The sequence below is a fragment of the Balaenoptera ricei genome, chromosome 19 (assembly GCF_028023285.1).
Source record: "Balaenoptera ricei isolate mBalRic1 chromosome 19, mBalRic1.hap2, whole genome shotgun sequence".
Lineage (NCBI taxonomy): Eukaryota > Metazoa > Chordata > Mammalia > Artiodactyla > Balaenopteridae > Balaenoptera > Balaenoptera ricei.
Genome location: NC_082657.1, coordinates 5,284,107 through 5,306,212, shown reverse-complemented (window position 1 = coordinate 5,306,212; position 22,106 = coordinate 5,284,107). Strand labels below are relative to the sequence as shown.

General features: G+C 43.2%; 1 protein-coding gene and 1 non-coding gene across 2 annotated transcripts; both read left to right on the top strand.

Moving 5' to 3' along the window:
* The first annotated feature begins 71 nt into the window (after positions 1-71).
* LOC132354212 (zinc finger protein 665-like) lies at positions 72-21,095 on the top strand. Its single transcript, XM_059905943.1, has 4 exons — positions 72-136; positions 11,886-11,975; positions 15,095-15,221; positions 18,640-21,095. Exons 2-4 carry the CDS (start codon positions 11,961-11,963, stop codon positions 20,067-20,069), a joined length of 1,572 nt encoding a protein of 523 aa, XP_059761926.1. The 5' UTR covers positions 72-136; positions 11,886-11,960; the 3' UTR covers positions 20,070-21,095.
* On the top strand, positions 16,701-16,773 carry TRNAE-CUC (transfer RNA glutamic acid (anticodon CUC)). Its single transcript has one exon. It is a non-coding gene; the product is annotated as a tRNA-Glu (tRNA).
* Positions 21,096-22,106: the final 1,011 nt, after the last annotated feature.

The following is a 22,106-nucleotide window of genomic DNA, read 5'->3' as shown; positions in this document are numbered from 1 at the left end:
TCCCATCTGTTGACTGAAAAAAAAAAAAAAAACACCACCTAGAAGGTGAGAATTATGTTTTATTTGGCAGACAGATCTGAGGACTTAAGCCCAGAAGACAGCCTCTCAGATCGCTCTGAGGGACCGCTCCCAAGAGGTAAGGGAGGAGCCAGGGTATATAGGAGTTTTGCAACAAAAACCAGGTAGTGAGAACATCAAAAGATTAGTTAATTTAAGAAAACCAGACATCTCCAGTTAATGAATTTAGTGCTTTTCTGTGTATGGGAAGATGCGAGTCTGGGCTCACTGAAATCATTCCTTTGGTACGCACCTTAGTTATCTAGGGCCGGCATCCTGCTTTTCTCCACCCTGAATCCCCTTAGGGAGTACAGTCGGGGTGGCTGCAGTGGCTCTTGGCTTGATGGCTGCAACGTCCTTTGTTTAATGGTATGGCAGGAGGCATTCTTCATCCACACATCCCATTCCTGGGTGAACGAGGCACAGACCCACTGAGAGAATGAGGAAAATGAGAAAAGAGGAATGAGGGAGAACCATAAATAGATGGCAAAGTGAAGGATAGATGGATGAACTTGCAAAGAGACAGAGTTACTGCCCTAAAAAATAGAACAGCCAATTATTTTATCAGCAGAATGGGTTTATTAAGGAATTGCAATACATGACAGGCAGACGGTAGCAAAACACCATAGGCAAGTCCAACAAGTCAAGGAGAGGAATGTTGCTTTATAGAGAAAAAGGAGGAAGTTGGGAGTGGTTGTTTTGAACAAAAGTCCCTTGGAGGGAAGCGGAGAGTTTGGAGTTCACGAGGCGTTTCCCATTGGCTGGGTTTGTTGCTGGGCGGCTAGGAGAATAATTCTTGTTTGAGATCTGTAATTGATGTCTTCCTGTTGGCGTTTGTAATTGACTTCTAGTGGTAGTGCCTGAGGGCTTTCCCTTAAAGCCTCCAGATTGATGAGGTTTTCCTTATTCTGTTTCACGGAGTGAAAGAACAAGCTGAGAAAGTAGCAGGGGGAGGAAAGAAGATACAGATTATTTAGAGTGTGTGTGGAGGGTCCTCTAGGGAGATGAAGGGGAGCAAAATAGGGAGAGGAGGCCCTTGATCAGCAAGACGAGCGCGGATAATAAAGGGGGACGCGGGGCATTTTACCCAGAGTGGGGAAAAAGGATAAAAGAGTTGGGCAGACAGCAACTTTGAGCTGGTACAGAAAGAAGGGGCAACGGGGGACAAGAGAAGCAGAGCAAGCCGGGGGTGCCAGAGGGTGGGGACGTGTCGGGTGTAACAGGAAAAGAGCGAACATAACAGAGAGCAAAGATGGGGGAAAAGAAAGAGGCAAAAATACATGAAGATTTGAGACTATCCAGGGAGACTGGGTAGAAAGCAACAAGAGGGGAAACAAGTTGCAAAAATGGAGTAGAACAGGTGTGAGAGGAGGAATAAGACAGAGAAGGGGAGAAACGGCAGGACAGGGGAGGAGACCAAAATGAGCAGAAACCTAAGAGGGAAACACAGAACAGCCAACAGAAATAATGGGAGAGGGAAACAGGTAGCTGTGAAGAGAAGGAGCCAGATGAGTGGTGAGCTGATTGGATGTGGGTGATGAAGTGGCGAGATATATTTATTTGTGACTTCTAATATACTGCATTGAAAATGTGGTTAAAATATGCATGAAAATGACATTTGCAAAACTCCTTTCTAAAAGGCTTGTGCATTTTGTAATTATTTGTATCAGAAGATAACTTCCATTTGCAGTTGACGGAGCAGTGATTTGACTCGGTTGTGGGTCACCCTCTTCCCTTTTCCTAGCATGGGGTAGAGGGTCAGGGAGATGAGAAAGGAGGGCAAGAAATGACTGTCCCTATGTGGTGCCCTTTGTTTGTTTGTTTTTGGCTGCACCTCGCAGCTTTCGGGATCTTAGTTCCCCGACCAGGGATCAAACCCATGCCCCCTGCAGTGAAAGCGCAGAGTCCTAACCACTGGACTGCCAAGGAATTCCCTACATGGTGCCTTTTTATTTTATTTTTTGTATTTTAAAGCTTTTATTTAATTTTTTTATTTTTGGCCGCACCACACAGCATGTGGGATATTGTTTCCCCGACCGAGGATCGAACCCGTGCCCCCAGCATTGGAAGCGTGGAGTCTTAACCACTGGACCACCAGGGAAGTCCCCATGGTGCCTTTTTAAAGGAACATTAAAAGTGCTGTTTTTCATAATAGATTTACTTTTTTCTTCCTAATTCCTTTACAGTTAATACATTGCTTTTTTTGAAGCTTGAAAGAAATCTTTGTTTATTCAGTTTACACTTTTCTATAAATAATTTTTAACTTCTGACATAAGCTCTGGTGGCCTTCTATAAGCAGCTCATGGCATTCTTTTCAAAATATGACATACTTTCATTTTTAAAAAATTTGACTACATAATTCATTAGATTTTTTTTTTTTCCTTCAATTTTTACACTATTTCCCTTTTAAATTGTGTCCAGTACAGACTGAGGCCTGCAGGCTCTCTGCTCTTTGTTGGAAACATTCTTTGGACTCTAGTAAATAAATTTAGCTTCTTCCAATGTATACTTTGGTAAGGGTGTCAATGATCTTTTGTCTTAACAGTCTAAACCTAGTTTAACCTGCTACCGTAAAATTCCATTTTTTAAATTTTTATGTGACCTATTAAAATAGTGAGCTGTGAGCTACCAAGTAGATGTTTCCCTCAAGTCCCGCTTGTCCGCTCTCTGCAAATGTTGAAGGATGGTCTGGATTGACCTGGAACCTTCTTCCAACAGAGCCCAGCAGTTCATGATGGAGAAATTTGCTCAGAGCTTATTTCTGTAGGTGACCCTCTAGCAGTGCTGTCAGCAGCAATTGCTATGTTCAGAATTATGTACTTTATAAATGTTTTACTGTGATTTTTCTGGAAAAGAGGAGTTCATTGCTTGAGATCAATGTGATCAAACCTTGAAATAGAAGTTGCCTTTGCTCAGGCATGTGAAAGATGGTCCTGGAATTTTTTTTTTTTAAGATTTTTGGATGTGGACCATTTTTAAAGTCTTTATTGAATTTGTTACAATATTGGTTCTGTTTTATGATTTGGTTTTTTGGCCGCGAAGCATGTGGGATCCCGACTCCCCGACCAGGGATCGAACCTGCACCCCCTGCGTTGGAAGGTGAACTCTTAACCACTGGACCGCCAGGGAAGTCCCAGAATTTTTTTTTTTAATTTAAATTTATTTATTTATTTATTTATGGCTGCGTTGCGTCCTCATTGCTGCGCGCGGGCTTTCTCTAGTTACGTGAGTGGGGGCTACTCTAAGTTGCAGTGCTCTGGCTTTTCATTGCAGTGGCTTCTCTTGTTGTGGAGCACGGGCTCTAGAGCGCAGGCTCAGTAGTTGTGGCTCGTGGGCTCTAGAACACACGCTCAGTAGCTGTGGCGCACGGGCTTAGTTGCTCCGTGGCATGTGCGATCCTCCCAGACCAGCGCCTGAACCCGTGTCCGCTGCATTGTCAGGCAGATTCTCAACCACTGCGCCACCAGGGAAGTCCCAGTCCCGGAATTTTTAAGGGAGATTGATAAGGCTAAACTCTGCCCACTGGCCCCTCCAGGCCACCTTTTCACAATTCAGTTCCGTCTGGTTCTGCTTACTCAGCTCAGACCTTCTCAGAGTAACTTGATGAAATGACCCCCTCTCCGGGGCCCCGTGAGCCCACCTCAACGAGGAGATGATGGGCTAAAGCAGCAGCTCTGAATCTGAGTGATACCAACCCCTGAAATGGTTAGTAAGATTCACCGTGTGTCTGCCTGTGGCAGTTCTTGGATGGAGTGCCCAGTCGCCATGAGAATTTTTTTAATGGGTCCTAATCCTCCAAAACGAGGGCGGAGGGGAGAAGGTTGGAAGCAGGGGCACGGGCTCAGACAGCGAGACCATCTGTCGAGGGCTTATCCCTGTCTTAGAGTTATCAGGGGTAAGTCTGTAGGTAAATCATGCCACTACCTGGCATTGAATCCTCCATTAGCTCTCCTCATCATCAGGACAAAATCCCGACTCCTCCCTGTGGCTGCTCAGCCCTGTGTCCTCCTCAGGGCCCCGCCAGGGTCTCCAGCCTCATCCTGGGCGCTGACCCTGTTCTCACGGTTCATTCTGCTGCAGTCACATTTGCCGTTTCTCTGGTCCCAGACACCAAAACCTTTTCTGTCTTAAGTCCCTGCTCTTACCCTGTGTCCCTAAATCGTCCTGGCTCTGGCCCTTTCTCCTCCTTTAGGTCTAGGCTTAGAGATGTGTCGCCACCCCTCCAGGCCATTCATGTGAGGTTCCCTTCACCAGTCAATATCTGTCACGTTAACGCTGGTTTTATTGTCTCCAGATCGGTCACTCATAACAGAAATGCTCTTCTCTGTTGATTATTTTCAGTTGTTCCCGTTTCCCCTGCATTGGAGGGCACAGAGTCTATCTTGCTTACAGAACAGCTGCTGCCTCTTACGTTGGGGTTGGGCTTCGACGCTCGGGCTGTGGGTTGGGCTGAGTACTCCTCAGCATAGATCAAGAGGCAGGGATGAGGATGGGTGCCATGTTGCTTCTGGAAATTTCAACACCAGTTAATCTAAACCTCCTGTGCTTCCTTATTTTACTCAAAAAGGAGCAAATCCCTGAGTACCTGGTGCCCTCACCCAGTGTGCTGAGGTGTCCCCACGTTCGGCCTGCTGTGTCATTGTCTTACTTTAACCCCCAGGGCTTCCAGACTGTGCGTGTCACCAGGGACCAGTTACCATCTTGGGCAGGAGCTTTGCCTTCCACCAGCTCACCTTCTCAGAGTCAGGGACGCTAATTTCCCTTCAGCAAAGGTGGGGAGAAGGTCAGGAATCTAAGGGGACATGAAAGAGGCACCCGCTTAAGAGGTAGGGACTCTTGTAAGTTGCTGTGAGTGGGAGAAGACGAGACAATGGTAGCCTCTTCGAAGAGATCTGGGGCTTGTCTCTCTCTCTGTGACGTCCTCACTGAACTCACTACAGCCAATTTTCAGCTGTGGGTTTTTGGGGGGTTTTTTTGGCCACACCCCTCGGCTTGTGGGATCTTAGTTCTCGACCGACCAGGCAGCGAACCTGGACCCTCGGCAGTGAGAGCTCGGAGCCCTAACCACTGGACCACCAGGGAATTCCCTCAACAGTTTTTAAACCGGAATGCGTGTTGTCCCCGGTTGCGGGCAGGTGTTCCCAGCAGGGCTCACTTCTTGGCCTCCATACTGAAGGCCCAGTGTCCTTCTGTTTGCAGTTTGCATGCAGTATTGCACTGTCTGTGTCCAGAGGTCCCTGTGATTTTCAGTCCAGTTTGTTCGTGTGGAGGCGGAGTAGAAAAGGGGGGAAGCGGAGGGGAGTCCGTAGGCCTCTACAGAAGGGCCGTGGAAGCTAGAGTGGGCCTCTCGATAAGCCCAATGAATAGTGTGTGCATCTGTCCGAAGTGTGTTTGCGGGATTAAAGGGGTGTGTGGAAGCGTTGGCAAGGTAGTCTAAGATCTGCGAAGAGCACGTGGAAATGGGTTAATGGGTAGTTACGGGGCCGCGTTTTGGGGTGCCACTGTCTTAGGTCAGGTTCACTGGGACACAGATGCGAAGACTGAGATTTGCATATGTGGGTTTAACGGGGAAACTCATGGGCACGCTTGAGGAATGACGGAAGTGGGATTCGGCCGAGAGAAACGATATCCCGCAACGTTAGAACCAAGGCCTGTGCTGAGCCCACAGGGAGCTGTGGGTGCAGGAGGACGGGTGCCTTGGTCCTGAGGGGCTGGATCTAGCGGGCGCCCCCCAACACCCACTCCACACGGTGACTTCCGTGGGGTTTGCAGGAATCACTGCCCAACCCAGAGGATTTATAGGGAACGTCTCAGAGCATATTTGGGGGGTACCTTTGGTATCTGGGGTTATTTTGAGTCGCAAGGCTAAAAGGTTTCAGACGCATTTTGGAAGACTCACGTGAGAATTCGGAGTGTTTCTGGAAGATGTTGGCGTCTCAGTGGGGCATGTGCATCCTTGTAGACATCTCTTTTTCTTTGGTAGATTTTGGTCGTGCCAGTGTTTGGGGTGGAGTCATTATGAATGAAGACATGATGTCTTGTTTCAGTAGGTCCTTGGGTGTCTCTCTATGTGTTATTCCGTTGTGAGTTCATGAGTTATTGGGGCTTGTGGGATTTCATAGCAGGAGCGGGGTCCATCACGGAGTATCTGGGGAGGCTGTGAGACCCCATGGGAGTTTGTAAGAGCGTCTGATTCCAGAAGGGCAACAGCTCAGCTGGCAGATGGTTTCCATTAGGGAGAACTTACTGGGAGTGGGTAGGCAAAACACGAAAAGAGAGCTTACAAGGGGGCCATGATGCAGGGAAAGATCTGTGAAAAATCAGAGGGCAGCGACACCCCAGCGAAACACCTGAAGCAGAAAGGCTCCTCCTTGGGACTCTTTTTGGGTTTTTTTTGAACTATAGTTGATTTATAGTTGTGTTAGTTTCAGGTATACAGCACAGTGATTCAGTTTTATACATATATATATAGAATATATATATATAAGAATATATATATATATACTTTTTCGGATTCTTTTCCCTTATAGGTTACTACAAAATATAGAGTATAGTTCCCTGTACTATATAGTGGGTCCTTATTGGTCGTCTGTTTTATATGCAGTAGTGAATATTTTAATCCCAAACTCCTAATTTATCCCTCCCCCCTCCTCTCCCCTTCAGTAACCATAAGTTTGTTTTCTGTGTGGGTCTATTTGTTTTGTAAATCAGTTCATTTGTATATTTTTCTTTTTTTTTTAGATTCCACATATAATCGATTTCTTTTTTTTTTTTAGCTTCCGCATATAACCGATATGATATTTGTCTTTCTCTGTCTGGCTTTACTTCACTTAGTATGAGGATCTCTAGGTCTAGGTCACACTCTCCTTGAAAAGATACAGCCTAGCTTCCTTGCTGCTGGGCCAGTGGGGATTACTCTCTGCTGGTCACACGTACCACCACCCACCCAGCCACGCAGCGTCACCGTGCACCTGGGGGAGCACAGAGGCCAGATGTTCCAAACTCACTCTGCAACAAGGATATACCTTCAACGAGGGGGAGCGCGAGGTCCTGGGTAGGCAGCTGGGGAGAGGATGGGGAGTGCTGGCTTTCGGGGGCGACAGCCCTGGTAGTGGCAGGGAGACTCGGGAATTGGACAAGGGGAAGCTCTGTTCATCCTCACGGGGGGACCCTCTCTTCAGCAGTGACTAGTATAGAACAGGGTGAGCCGGTGGGCTCATATTCAGAGAAAGGGTATCTTCTTTCCGACCAACACACTTGCCCTCAGTGCACCCTTCTCCCTCTCCCTTTGCTCTCTTCTCTAGAACAGCGAAGGTGATGCTTCCGCAGGTGAGTGACCTGAGGTTGGAAACATGGTTTGTCTATTTGTGCCTCTCCTGTGTCCCCTCCCTTCAGGCCTTCCGCCTTCCTCTCTAATGTTCTGTTCAGACACACACACTTCCTGCTGTCCAACCCTCAGTTTGCACAGTCCCAAGACCCTGGGATTGGGGGCTGTGACCATTTAAGCCAATGTCATAGCAAAGTGAGAATTTACACACCAGGATCCTTCCTCCATTGCGGAGTCTGGGCAGCCAGGAGGCCTCTTCTCTTTCTGCCGAGCAGAGCCTCTTTCTTTGCTAACGTGCATCTCTCCTCTCCTCCTGTGGCAGCCACCTGTGGATCAGCTCACTGCGATCCTGGCGGAACTTGCACTTGCCCTTGCCACCTTTTGAGAGGGAGGAGAGTGATCTGAGTGAAGGACTCTCAGCTTGACCACCCTCCCCCTCTGCTCCTGGTCAGCTCCCCCCTCACTTGTGATGAAGGCTAATCAGGCCCCCAGAATGAAGGCCACGCCAGAGGGCATACAGGTAGCACTTGGTGTGTCTGACCTGGCAGTTGTGCCCCAGTTGCCAGCCCCACTCACAGTCTCCAGACAGTATGGCATCCTTCCTCCACTGCATCTTCAGTTTGCCTATCTCAGCAATTGTTTTGGTCGTTTGTTGTTGTTGTTTTTGTACTGTTTTTTTGTTTGTGTTTTTTTATTGATGTATAGTTGATTAACAATGTTGTATTAGTTTCAGGTGTACAGCAAAGTGATTCAGTTATTCATATATATATATATATATATATATATATATTCTCTTTCAGATTCTTTTCTGTTATAGAAAAGAATAACTCTATTCACTATCTTGTACAAGATAGTGAATAGAGTTCCCTGTGCTATACAGTACGTCCTTGTTGGTTATCTATTTTAGACATAGTAGTGTGTATGTGTTAACCCCAGTGTTTTGGTCATTTGTAATGGTGGTATTGTCCATCTTAAACACCCTCCCCAAAGTTTTTATTCACTCCTTTCTTCCGTCTTTAAAACAAGACATTCTCTATTAACTACATTTCCCTCTCTAGTAAGTACCCCTTTTCTGTGCTCTGTTTCAGAGCACAAGGCCCTAAAAACTTGTTTATATTCTTCAGTTCTTCACTTGAACCTCATCCAATTAAGCTTTCGCATCCTCCGTGTCACTGACACTTTCTTCTTCAGAGTCACTGATGACCTCCTCGTTTCTTTTTTTTTTTTAATTTATTTTATTGAAGTGTAGTTGATTTACAATGTTGTGTTAATTTCTGCTGTAGAGCAAAGTGATTCATTTATATATATATATACATATATATACTTTTTCATGTTCTTTTCTGTTATGGTTTAATACAGGATATTGAATATAGTTCCCCTTGGCAACCACCAGTCTGTTCTCCATGATTCTGTTTCTGTTCTGTAGATAAGTTTGTGTCGTATTTTATTTATTTATTTATTTATTTATAACTTATTTATTTATTTTTGGCTGCATTGGGTCTTTGTTGCTGCGTGCGGGCTTTCTCTGGTTGCAGTGAACGGGGGCCACTCTTCATCGCAGTGCGCGGGCTTCTCATTGCGGTGGCTTCTCTTGTTGCGGAGCACGGGCTCTAGGCACACGGGCTCAGTTGTTGTGGCTCGTGAGCTCTAGAGCACAGGCTCAGTAGTTGTGGTGCACGGGCTTATTTGCTCCACGGCATGTGGGATCTTCCCGGACCAGGGCTCGAACCTGTGTCCCCTGCATTGGCAGGTGGATTCTTTTTTTTTAATATAAATTTATTTATTTATTTTTGGCTGTGTTGGGTCTTCGTTGCTGTGCACGGGCTTTCTCTAGTTCTGGTAAGTGGGTGGCTACTCTTTGTTGTGGTGCGCAGGCTTCTCATTGCGGTGGCTTCTCTTGTTGCAGAGCACAGGCCCTGGGCGCACAGGCTTCAGTAGTTGTGGCTCGTAGGCTCTAGAGCGCAGGCTCAGTAGTTGCGGCGCACGGGCTTAGCTGCTCCGCTGCATGTGAGATCTTCCCGGACCAGGGCTCGAGCCCATGTCCCCTGCATTGGCAGGTGGATTCTTAACCACTGTGCCACCAGGGAAGCCCCTTGTGTCATATTTTAGATCCCACATATAAGTGATATCATATATTGTCTTTCTCTGACTTACTTCACTCAACATGACAATCTCTAGGTCCATCCCTGTTACCGCAAATGGCAGTATTTCATTTTTTTTTATGGCTGAGTAGTATTCCATTGTGTGTGAGTGTGTGTGTGTGTATGTGTGTGTGTGTGTGTACACCATATCTTCTTTATCCATTCATCTGTCAAAGAACACTTAGATTGTTTTCATGTCTTGGTTACTGTGAATAATACTGCTATGAACATAGAGGTGCATGTATCTTTTTTTTTTTAATATTTTTAAAAAATTAATTAATTAATTAATTTATGGCTGTGTTGGGTCTTCATTGCTGTGCGAGGGCTTTCTCTAGTTGCGGCAAGTGGGGGCCACTCTTCATCGCGGTGCGCGGGCCTCTCACTGTCGCGGCCTCTCTTGTTGCGGAGCACAGGCTCCAGACGCACAGGCTCAGTAGTTGTGGCTCACGGGCCCAGTTGCTCCGCGGCATGTGGGATCTTCCCAGACCAGGGCTCGAACCTATGTCCCCTGCATTGGCAGGCAGACTCTCAACCACTGCGCCACCAGGGAAGCCCCAGCATGTATCTTTTTGACTTGTAGTTTTGTCTGGATATATGCCCAGAAGTGGGATTGCTGGATCATATGACAACTCTATTTTTTAGTTTTTGAGGAACCTCCGTACTGTTTTCTATAGTAGCTGCACCAGTTTACATTCCCACCAACAGTGTATGACCTCGTTTCTAAATCCAGTATTTAACTTCCTGCGCACATTTGCTTTTCCTGTCAGCAGCAGGTGGCACAGGTCCTCACTCCCTCTTCCTTGAAACACTTTTTTTCCATGGTTTTGAGGACGTCCCACTAACCTTTATAAGCCTGTCTACCTATTTGTTTTATTTTCTTCTCCCCTCCCTGTTCACTTCTTAGTTCCCTCTGCTGAATTCCTCACCTCCCTGGTCTCTGAATGTGGGTGCATCCCAAGGCTGAGTCCTGGAACCTCTTCTCTGTCTATACCCGCTGCCTTTCCTCATCATCTCGTCATATGGCTTTCAGCACCACCTACGTGTCTTGCAATTTATCCTCTCCATCCAGACTTCTGCCTTAAACTGTCAGTCCTGTGTCCAGCTGTCTCCTCGACATCTCTGCTGGGGACGTCTAACAGGCATCTCCAGCTTAATTTGTCCGAAACTGGTCTTGACCTCCCCCAGCCCTGTTCCCCCTGCCGTCCTCCACATCTCAGTTAGGGGCGACCCTGTGAATATCTCGGCATGATCTGAAGTATGTATTACATTCTTTGTAAGTGTTTTAATGTATAAGATAAAAGAAATATTAGATGTTTACTTAAAGTGAGAGGAACAATACATAGTTTCTAAAATTCTTTTGAGAGATGGGAGAAACGTGTTTGGAGACCAAGGCCCTTCCTCATCAGCTTCCCGCCGTGCCTCTCGGACCTCCCCTCCTGCCCGCCTCCTCCTCCTCACCCTGCTCCAGCCACCCAGCCCTCTTTCCCTCTCCAGGGATGAAGTCTGTACTCTCAGGGCCCTCACGGGGGTGTCTCTCTGCCTAGAACTATCGGGCTCAGGAGACGCAGGTGGCAAACACGCTTCCTCCCCCAGGCCTTTGGTCTGATGTCAGCATCTGAGTGGAGCCTTCTCTGACCACCCCCCTCCCATTTAACATGCCAGCCACACCCTCCCCCCCACCTCTGGTCCATGATGCGTGCTTGACGTGTTTTCTTCTGCCCCTTCCCCTTCCACGGCTGGGTCCTGGTGACAGCAGTTCACCACGGGTCGAAAAGAGACAGAAAGAAGGTGGGAGACGGGCTCGGCTTGCCCCCTCTGAGCGGTGCTCAGCTCCGGCTTCACGTTAGATGGATGAGGCATTTTGCACATACGTGTTTTGTACCCTTCCCCCATCAAAGAGTGTCCTCAGATTTAGTTGGGTGGGGCATAGCCCCAGAAGTGTTTTAAAGTGCCCCCAGATGATCCTGGTCTGTGTCCTGCGCTGAGCGCCAGGGCTCTGTATCTTCCATTCCTGAGGCTGAGATTAGCCTCTGGGGGAGGCAAGGGGGCTCTGCTCTGCGTGGGGATGGACCAGGGCTGGTCTGTGACCTGCAGGGGGTCGTCGGGTCCAGCTGAGGTGCCCGCTGCTGCTGTGTACGTGAGGGCCTCACCAGGAGGGGAGCCTGATCTGAAGGAAAGGGTGGGGAAACTCCTGTGTTGGACTCTGTGTGGGAGTTTACTGTCCTGAGCCCCTCCTGGGACAGTGGGCAGCAGGGGACTGTCTGTTCTACATGCTGAGGTCTTCCCTGTGTGTGTGGTGGTGACTCAGGAAGGGGGAGTGTTGATTCCAAGCATTCAACAGCATCTTTTCCACTTTCAAGGTCGACTTCAAAGACTCATATTGCCTGAGGAAGAAGCCCGGAAGACGAGGAAGAGGAAAGAAAGAGGAGTCTGGAATGGCTCTTTCTCAGGTAAAGTCATATTGTCAGTTGATTTCTCTGACCTTCCTGAAATGCCCTTCTTTGGACTCGCCGATCTTGTCTGACTCTGAAGTATCCCGCCTGACACCTGTACCGTCACAGTCACCCGGGTCCTTCCCTCAGGGCCTGTCATCTCCACTTAGATTCTGTCTCATGATGACCCAGTGACGTGGAACTTGAAGAAGCTCCATTGTGGTCATCAAGAGACAACTCTTATTTCAGTAAATTTAAGTGTGTATATGTGTCTGCATGAGTGCTTGGATGCACAAGCCCGTGGTTTTTATAAAATACATACCGTTATTTCTAAATAAGTTAGGTATGGGATTCCCTGGCGGTCCAGTGGTTAAGACTCCGCGCTTCCACTGCGGGGGGCACAGGTTCAGTCCCTGGTCGGGGAACTAAGATCCCACAAGCTGCGTGGCGCAGCCAAAAAAATTAAAAATAAATAAATAAATAAGTAAGTTATATATTATTTAGTTGTTGAAATTATATCTTAAGTATTTTTCATTGTGTTAAATTTTTTCTACACTATGACATTAATGAGTTAAATAGTTATAAAACGAGTAACATGTATGTGCGTGTGTGTGCATGTCTGCATGATGACATTTTATGTAGTTCTAGGTTGTTAGCCTTGAACTTGTTTCAAGTTTCCTCAGGGAACCCTCTGTCAATGTACCTTTGATGCTTTTATATGACTTAAATTCTTTACGTTTAAATGCAGAATCTAAACACCTGGGTTTATATGTTTGTTCTACCATCTTTAGCAGTTTGACCTGAGGCAAATTTCTTAGAATGTCTGTGACACAGCTGTCTCTACCTTAAGATGGATGGGACCAGATCTTTTTTTTTTTTTTTAATTTAAAAATATTGTTTTAAATTTTATATTGGAGTATAGTTGATTAACAATGTTGTGTTAGTTTCAAGTGTACAGCAAAGTGATTCAGTTATACATACACAGGTATCTGTTCTTTTTCAAATTCTTTTCCCATTTAGGTGATTACAGAGTATTGGGCAGGGTTGCTTGTGCTATACAGTAGGTTCTTGTTGGTTATCTATTTTATTTTATTTTTAATTTTTTTAAATTTATGTATTTATTTATTTATTTTTGGCTGCGTTGGGTCTTTGTTGCTGTGCATGGGCTTTTCTCTAGTTGCAGCGAGTGCGGACTACTCTTCTTTGTGGTGCGCGGGCTTCTCATTGCGGTGGCCTCTCTTGTTGCGGAGCACGGGCTCTAGGCGCACGGGCTCAGTAGTTGTGGCTCACAGGCTTAGTTGTTCCACGGCATGTGGGATCTTCCTGGACCAGGGCTTGAACCCGTGTCCCCTGCATTGGCAGGTGGATTCTTAACCACTGCGCCACCAGGGAAGTCCCTGGTTATCTATTTTAAACATAGCACTGTGTGCATTGTCAATCCCAAACTCCCAATTTATCCCTCCCCTCTCTCCGACCAGATCTTTTTATTATGTTTTTTTTAAATTTTACTTATTTATATATTTTTAAAATAATTTTTATTGGAGTATAGTTGATTTACAATGTTGTGTTAGTTTCAGGTGTGCGGCAAAGTGAATCAGTTATACATATACATATATCCATTCTTTTTCAGATTCTTTTCCCGTATAGGTTATTACAGACTACTGAGTAAAGTTCCCTGTGCTATACAGTAGGTCCTTGTTGTTTATCTATTTTATATACAGTAGTGTGTGTATGTTAATCCCAAACTGCTAATTTATCCCCACCCCCACCCCACCTTTCCCCTTGGTAACCTTAAGTTTGTTTTCTATGTCTGTGAGTCTGTTTCTGTTTTGTTTATTTATTTATTTTAATATTTTAATTTTATTGGAATATAGTTGATTTACAATGTTGTGTTACTTTCAGGTGTGCAGAAAAGTGAATCAGTTATACATATATCCACTCTTTTTTAGATTCTTTTCAAATCTTTTTTTTTAAGTTTTTTAAATTAATTTTTATTGAAGTAGAGTTGGTTTACAATGTTGTGTTAGTTTCTACTGTACAGCAAAATGAATCAGCTGTACATATACATATATCCCCTCTTTTTTGGATTTCCTTCCCATTTAGGCCACCACAGTGCATTAAGTAGAGTTTCCTGTGCTATACAGTATGTTCTCATTAGTTATCTATTTTATATGTAGTATCAGTAGTGTATATGTGTTAATCCCAATCTCCCAATTCTTCACACTCTCCCCCTTTTCCCCCTTGGTATCCATACATTTGTTTTCTACATCTGTGTCCCTATTTCTGCTTTGCAAATAAGATCATCTATACCATTTTTCTAGATTCCACATATATACGTTAATATATGATACTTGTTTTTCTCTTTCTGACTTACTTCACGCTGTATGACAGTCTCTAGGTCCATCCATGTCTCTACAAGTGACCCAATTTCGTTCCTTTTTATGGCTGAGTAATATCCCATTGTATATATGTACCACATCTTCTTTATCCATTCCTCTGCCGATGGACATTTAGGTTGCTTCCATGACCTGGTTATTGTAAATAGTGCTGCTGTGAACATTGGGGTGCATGTGTCTTTTTGAATTATGGTTTTCTCAGGGTATATGCCCAGTAGTGGAATCGCTGGGTCAGATATTTTTAAATTTGGTATTATGTTATTATACAAGTTAGTACATGCAGAGTATTTAGAGGAATGCGTAGCACATGAGAAGTATTCAAACACTTTTTGAGATTACTGTTGCTGTCATCACAGTTTCTTTAAAGCCACTATAGACATTGTCATCTTTGAAGATGTCATTCCTGCTCTTGTTCCTCTAGACATTGAATATTACTTGGTGTGAGGAGCGTATCTCACATTTCTATACAGATCATCCTGTGTTGATTGTGTGTATGTGTTTCTTGTATTGTCCACAAAAATGGGAAATCCACACTGATTTAGAGGCTATCATAACCTCTTATGGAAAAGTATAATAAACCAAAATTAGGGACACATAACTTGCTCAAAAATACCGTAAGTGGATCTGTAACAATACTCACTTCAGTCAAATCGATCCTTTCCCCTCTCTCTCCTCTTCTCATTTTGTGTGAAAATAAGGACTCTCCTCATGGCCTGTTGGTGAAATGTGTTTTCATTTCAGGCACAGTTGACATTCAAGGATGTGGCCATAGAATTCTCTCAGGAGGAGTGGGAATGCCTGGACCCTGGTCAGAGGGCCTTGTACAGGGACGTGATGTTGGAGACCTACAGGAACCTGCTCTCCCTGGGTGAGGATAACTTCCCTCCAGAAGTCAGGACCTGTCCTTGGGTATCTTTGCATTTTCCTTTGTGTGTCTCTTGGGAACCCCTACACTGCCTGCCTGAGATCAAAGCCCTGTTGACTCAGAAATGAAAAGCTTCATAATGTAGCATGAGGACTTTGAACTTGTCCTTTCTTCGTATGATCTTCCCATTTCATGATAAAGGGTGATTCCAGAGCTTAAAAATGCTTAAAATCTTATGGCAAACTTAAAATATCCAGTTCCCTCTTTTCTACCCCTGTGCTTTTGATTCAGTAGTTCTTGGAAGAGAGCTAGATGTCTGCATATTATACTACGCTCTGTGCGTTCAGAAGGAGACAATCAGTGGGTGAATTTTTTAAATTGTTTGTTTAGCTTTATTGAGGTATAGTTGTCAAATAAAATTGTAATATATTTAAAGCGTACAACGCAATGATTTGATATACATATACATTGTGAAAGGATTCCCATCAAGTTAATTAACATACGTTACCTCACATACTTACTTTTTTTTTTTTTTTTCTTGGGGAGAACACTTAAGTTCTACTCTCGTAGCACATTTCAGTTTTATAGTATTATCCACTATAGTCATCACGTTTTACATGAAATTTTCAGACCTTATTCATCTTATGACGGAAATTGTGTGCCCTTTTATCAACCTCTCCCCATTTCCATAACCCCCAACCCCAGGCAGCAGTTATTCTACTCTGTGTTTCTAGACCTGGTTTCTTCCCTCATCATTGTACTCCCTCCCATTGATTGACTGATTGATGGCTGCGCCGGGTCTTAGTTGCGGCATGCGGGCTCCTTAGTTGCGGCATGCATGCGGGATCTACTTCCCTGACCAGGGATCGAACCCAGGCCCCCTGCATTGGGAGCGCAGAGTCTTACCCACTGGACCACCAGGGAAGTCCCTGCACTCCCTCCCTTTTAGATCTCTTCCTTTTTGCCCCATGTCCTATAGTTAAGAATGGGACAATATTATGCTACTTGCTAAGTCAGTTTCTCTTTTTTCCTAAGTCAACGTTTTAAGTGTCCGAATACATTTATCTTCCCACAGATTGGCAAGTACAAACACTGCCCACATGCCATTACTCCCTAGCCTCTACGCTTTTTAACTTTTTTTTTATTCTCTTTTTTTTTTAATTGAAGTGTACTTGATTTACAATGTTGTGTTCATTTCTGCTGTTCAGCAGAGTGATTCAGTTATACATATATATACATTCTTTTTCACATTGTTTTCCATTATGGTTTACCCCAGGTTATTGAATATAGTTCCCTTGCTTATTTTTCAAAACACATTGTTTGTTTTCTTAGTTTTGAGAGTTCTTTGTATAACCTGGACACAAGTCCATGATGAGATATCTATCATGCAAATATTTTCCCCTAGTCTGTAGCTGGTGTTTTCATTTTCTTAACAGTGTCTTTTTTAAAAAACTTTTTAAAAATTGAAGTATAGTTGGGAATTCCCTGAAGGTCCAGTGGTTAGGACTCTGCACTCTCAATGCTGAGGGCCCAGGTTCAATCCCTGGTCGGGGAACTAAGATCCCGCAAGCCGCTTGGCCAAAAACATTGAAGTATAGTTTATTTACAGTGTTGTGTTAATTTCTGCTGTACAGCAAAGTGATTCAGTTATACATATATATATATCCTTTTTTATATTCTTTTCCATTATGATTTATCACACAATATTGAATATAGTTCCCTGTGCTGTACAGTAGGACTTTGTTGTCTATTCATTCTGTATATAGTAGTTTGCATCTGCTAATCCCAAACTCCCAATCCATATCTCCCCCACTCACCCTCCCTCTTGGCAACCACATGTCTGTTCTCTATGTCTGTGAGTCTGTTTCTGTTTCATTTGTGCCTTTTTTTTTTTTTTTTTTTTTTTTTTGCCATGTGGCTTGCAGGATCTTAGTTCCCCAACCAGGGATTGAACCCTCACCCTCGGCAGTGAAAGCACAGAGTCCTAACCACTGGACCGCCAGGGAAGTCCCATGCGCCATATTTTATATTCCACATATGAGTGATAGCACATGGTATTTGTCTTTCTCTTTCAAAAAGTCAGTGGTCTTAATGTAAATTTCAGTTCTCGTTTTGTGTTGGTTCTGGAACAGAAGCCCTTGCTTTTTTTTTTCTTCAGAAGGATTTGTTGAGAATTTCACAAACAATAGTTTTGTGTAATGGTGGTTACTTATTATTTATACCCTGATTTTATCATAGGTTACTAGAATGTTTTATTTACTAATTTTCTTTCTTTTTTAATTGAAGTATAGTTGATTTACAATGTTGTGTTAATTACTGCTGTCCAGCAGAGTGACTGAGTTATGCCTACACATATATACATTCTTTTCCATCATGTTTTATCACTGTTTGCTAATTTTAATTATGACTTATAGATGATGGCTTTTCAGTGGGTATCATGCAGTATAACTGACTCACATCACTGGTTAGTGTTGCAGAATGGCCATTCTGAGTAAATATAGTTCTACGACTTTTATAACTGGTATTCAGAGAATTACTGTATTTTTATAACATCGTTTTATTAAACTTCATTTCCACTTCTAAATTGCCATTTATTTATATTACTCATTAGTTAAAATTGTTATGGCTTATTTACCATTAGAGTACTGTGCTTTAGCATTTATTGGTGCACAATCGATATGCAGTAGATATGTGTAATATCTTTATCTCTTCAAATCTGAAACCGCCATATGTTTTCTGTGAAGTGGTATGTGCTTTGGGGTCATGGTACAAAAATACCCCTTCTTTCAGGGCTAACATGGGTACACTGTGGGTGTTTCAGCCAGTGATTTTTTAAAGTAGGCTTCCCTAAAATTAATTTGAAATACATGTAATCACCCTTTCTCTCTTTTTTTTTTTTCCTGATTTATTCATTTTTGGCTGCGTTGGGTCTTCGTTGCTGCACGTGGGCTTTCTCTAGTTGCGGTGAGCGGGGGCTACTCTTCGTTGCGGCGCGCGGGCTTCTCATTGTGGTGGCTTCTCTTGTTGTGGAGCATGGGCTCTAGGCACGCGGGCTTCAGTAGTTGTGGCACATGGGCTCAGTAGTTGTGGCTTGTGGGCTCTAGAATTCGGACTCAGTAGTTGTGGTGCATGGACTTAGTTGCTCTGTGGCATGTGGGATCTTCCCGAACCAGGGATCGAACCGTGTCCCCTGCATTGGCAGGCAGCTTCCTAACCACTGCGCCACCAGGGAAGTCCCACCCTTTCTTTATAAAAGAATCTCATTCCCTTTGTGTTCCTAAAAACTGAAGATCATGGTTGCAACATTTCTTAACTGTTCAAAATATGTAGTACTTCTGGTATAATATTATGTTCTTCAATATGAAATATTTCTTTCCAAACTGTAATTAATAGGAGACATACGATTCTTTATGTCTTGTAGATACCTCTCTTAAATGTGTGATCAAGGAATCAGCACCAAAAGAGAACAGTCATACAGGGGAAATGTTGCAAACAGTGTTGTTGGAAAGACACGAAAGCTGTGAGACTGAGGACTATGGCTATAGGGAAATCCAGAGAAATATGCGTGACTTTGAGTACCAGTGGAGAAGTGACAAAAGAAATTACAGAGGAGTGCCTGTCACCCATAAAAAACATCTCACTGGTAGAAGAGATCAACATGGTAGAAGAGATGAAGGAAACAAGCCTATTGAAAACAGGCTCGGATTAAGCTTTCAGTCACATCTGGCTGAACTGCAGCTATTTCCAACTGAAGGGCAATTTTATGAGTATCATCAAGTTGAGAAGTCTAACAACAGTGGTTCCTCATTTTCAATACTTCAGAGAATTCTTCCGAGTGTCCAAACCAACATTTTTAATGAATATGGGAATGATTTCTGGCATTCTTCATTACTCACACAAGACCAGAAAGCATACATTAGGGAAAAACCTTACAAATGTGATGAGTATGACAAAGCAGTTAATCATGACTCACAACTCACTAACCATCAGGTAATCCACACAGGTGTGAAACCTTACAAATGTAATGTATGCGGCAAAGCCTTTAATCAGAGCTCACATCTCACTAGACATCAAAGAATCCACACGAAAGGGAAACATCACAAGTGTGAGGAATGTGGTAAGGGCTTCAGTTACAGTTCACACCTCGTACGTCATCGCAGAATTCATACCGGAGAGAAACCCTACCAGTGTGGCGAGTGTGACAAAGCCTTCAGTGTGTATTCAAGTCTTATTTATCATCAGGTCGTCCATACTAGAGAGAAACCTTACAAATGTAATGAGTGTGGCAAAGTCTTTAGTCAGAGTTCAAGCCTTACTAATCATCGCAGGATTCATACTGGAGAGAAACCGTACAAATGTAATAAATGTGGCAAAGCCTTTAATCAGAGCTCCCACCTCACTCGACATCAGGTCATGCACACTGGAGAGAAACCCTACAAATGTAGTGAGTGTGGGAAAGTCTTCACTCAAAACTCAAGCCTCGTCAGTCATCGGAGAATTCATACTGGGGAGAAGCCGTACAAATGTAACGAGTGCGGCAAAGCATTTGGTGTGTATTCAAGTCTTACTTACCATCAGGTCACCCATACTAGAGAGAAACCTTACAAATGTAACGAGTGTGGCAAGGTCTTCAGTCAGAGTTCAAGCCTTCCTAGTCATCGCCGGATTCATACCGGAGAGAAACCTTACAAATGTAATCAGTGCGGCAAATCCTTTATTCATTGCTCAAACTTCAACAGACATAAGAAAATCCACACTGGAGAGAAACCTTACCAATGCAGTGAGTGTGGCAAGGTCTTCACTCAAAACTCAAGCCTCGTAAGTCATCGGAGAATTCATGCTAGAGAGTAACCTGACCAATGTAACGAGTGTGGCAAAATAATACAAGTTCAAGCATGGATTGACACTAGAGAGTCCACACTAAAGAGAAATTACATCAGGGTAACATATAGGACAGAGGACTTGTACAGACTTCGCAACTGACTAGACATCAGAATATACATCTTTGATGAAGCCACAAGAACATAATGTGTGTATAAAGGCTCTTATCCGTAGATCAAAACTACAGAACATCGCAAGATTCCTACTGGAGAGCAGCCTTACACATGTAATGAATGTGGGAAGGCTTTTTATTAAACGTTCATGGCTTTGATGTCATGAGAGGATTTATACCTGAGAGAAACCAGGGAAATTTACTGAATGTGGAAAGGCCTTTAAGCAAGTGTCCCCTCAGGATTCACCAAAGAATTCATAATGGAAAGAAACCTTACAAACGTAATGAATATTTAAAATTTCTTCAAGACTTTTCACAACAGAATCCACATGAGAGCATTCACATGAGGAATAACTAAGTCTCAAGTTTAGTCTGAAATATTGCATACTGCAGAATAAAATTACAAGTCAAAATATGTTAAAACTTAGGTAGATATATAGATAGATCCTGAGGATGTTATCCTATGGTTTCTTTTCTAAATCTCTTATAGTTTAAAGTAGTATGGTTTTACATTTCACATTTAAAGCTATGACCAATTTTGAGCTAATATTTGTACAGGTGTGAAGTTTTGGTGGAGATTATTTCATTTTTTTTTCCTAGTATGGAAGATCAGTTGATATGGTATAATTTTTTCAGATTCTTGCTTCATTCAGTTTTCTTGGTACCTTTGTCAAAACTCAGTTGGAAGTAATTGTGTGGGGCTGTTTCTGGGTTCTCTGTTTTGTTCCATCATTCTGTATGTCTCACTTCACAAATATCAGTCTTGATTACTTTTTATCTTATTAGAAGTTTTTAATTGAATGAGTGATTCCAACCAATTTATTCTTCTTCAGATATTTTAGCTATTCTAGTTCCTTTGCCTTTCCATATAAGTTTTAGAAAAATCTTGTTTGTGCCTACAAAATATCTTGATAGAAAATGCATTAAGCCTATGAGTTTGCGATCATTTGACATCATTTCTATGTTATGCCTTCCAATAAATGGCTGTAGTATGTCTATTTATTTGTCTGATCTTTGGTTTCTTTCACCAGTATTTTATGGATTTCAGCATCAAAATCTCGTCAACGTTTTGTTTGATTAACACATTTCTACTTTTTCTTTTTTGAATAATCGGACATGTTATTTTTAACTTGTTTCCATGTGTTAATTGCTACTATATAGAAATACAATAGATTTTTGAATGTTGATCTTTTATCCTCAGAACTTACTAGTCTCACTTATTCTAGAGGTTTTCGTAGATTCCTTGGACTTGGACTTGTCTGTATATATCATTTCATTAGTTTCCTAATGCGGCTTGTTGACGAAAATTCAATTATCTATCAAGAAGAAAAAAAAAGGGGAATTTTATTCACGCCAAATTGAGGGCTATAATCCAGGAAGCAGATTCTCAGAAAGCTCTGAGAACTGTTCCAGCTGTTAGCGTTCAAGGTACAGTCGTACACATTTTCGAGACAAAGGATCGTGCATCAAAATGACATACTGATATTTTACATAAAGTTCACCAAGGATACGTAGTCCAGGTAAGTACATACAACGCGAGCAGCAAGTCACCATGACCCCCTACAGAGTTGGGAAAGAACGCTATTCTTTTAAGAAGTTAAATTGCTAGTGTCAAAAGAAAGGAAAAAAATTTGACCTTTCCGGTTGGTTGGGCAGGCACTCCCAGTTTGAGGAGTTGTGGTTAATGTGTAATGCAGGTGCACGCTGCACATTTGGGAGGGAGGAGGCCCGAACAGAGAATTTTATGTTAATTTTTTTCTTGTCTTGCCTTAAAATATACATTTTATTTCATCAGGCGGTAAGAAATTACCACAAACTAGGTGGATTAAAACAATAAAATTTATTCTCTTTCAGTTCAGGTCAGACGTCTAAAATGGGTATGTTAACAGAACCGT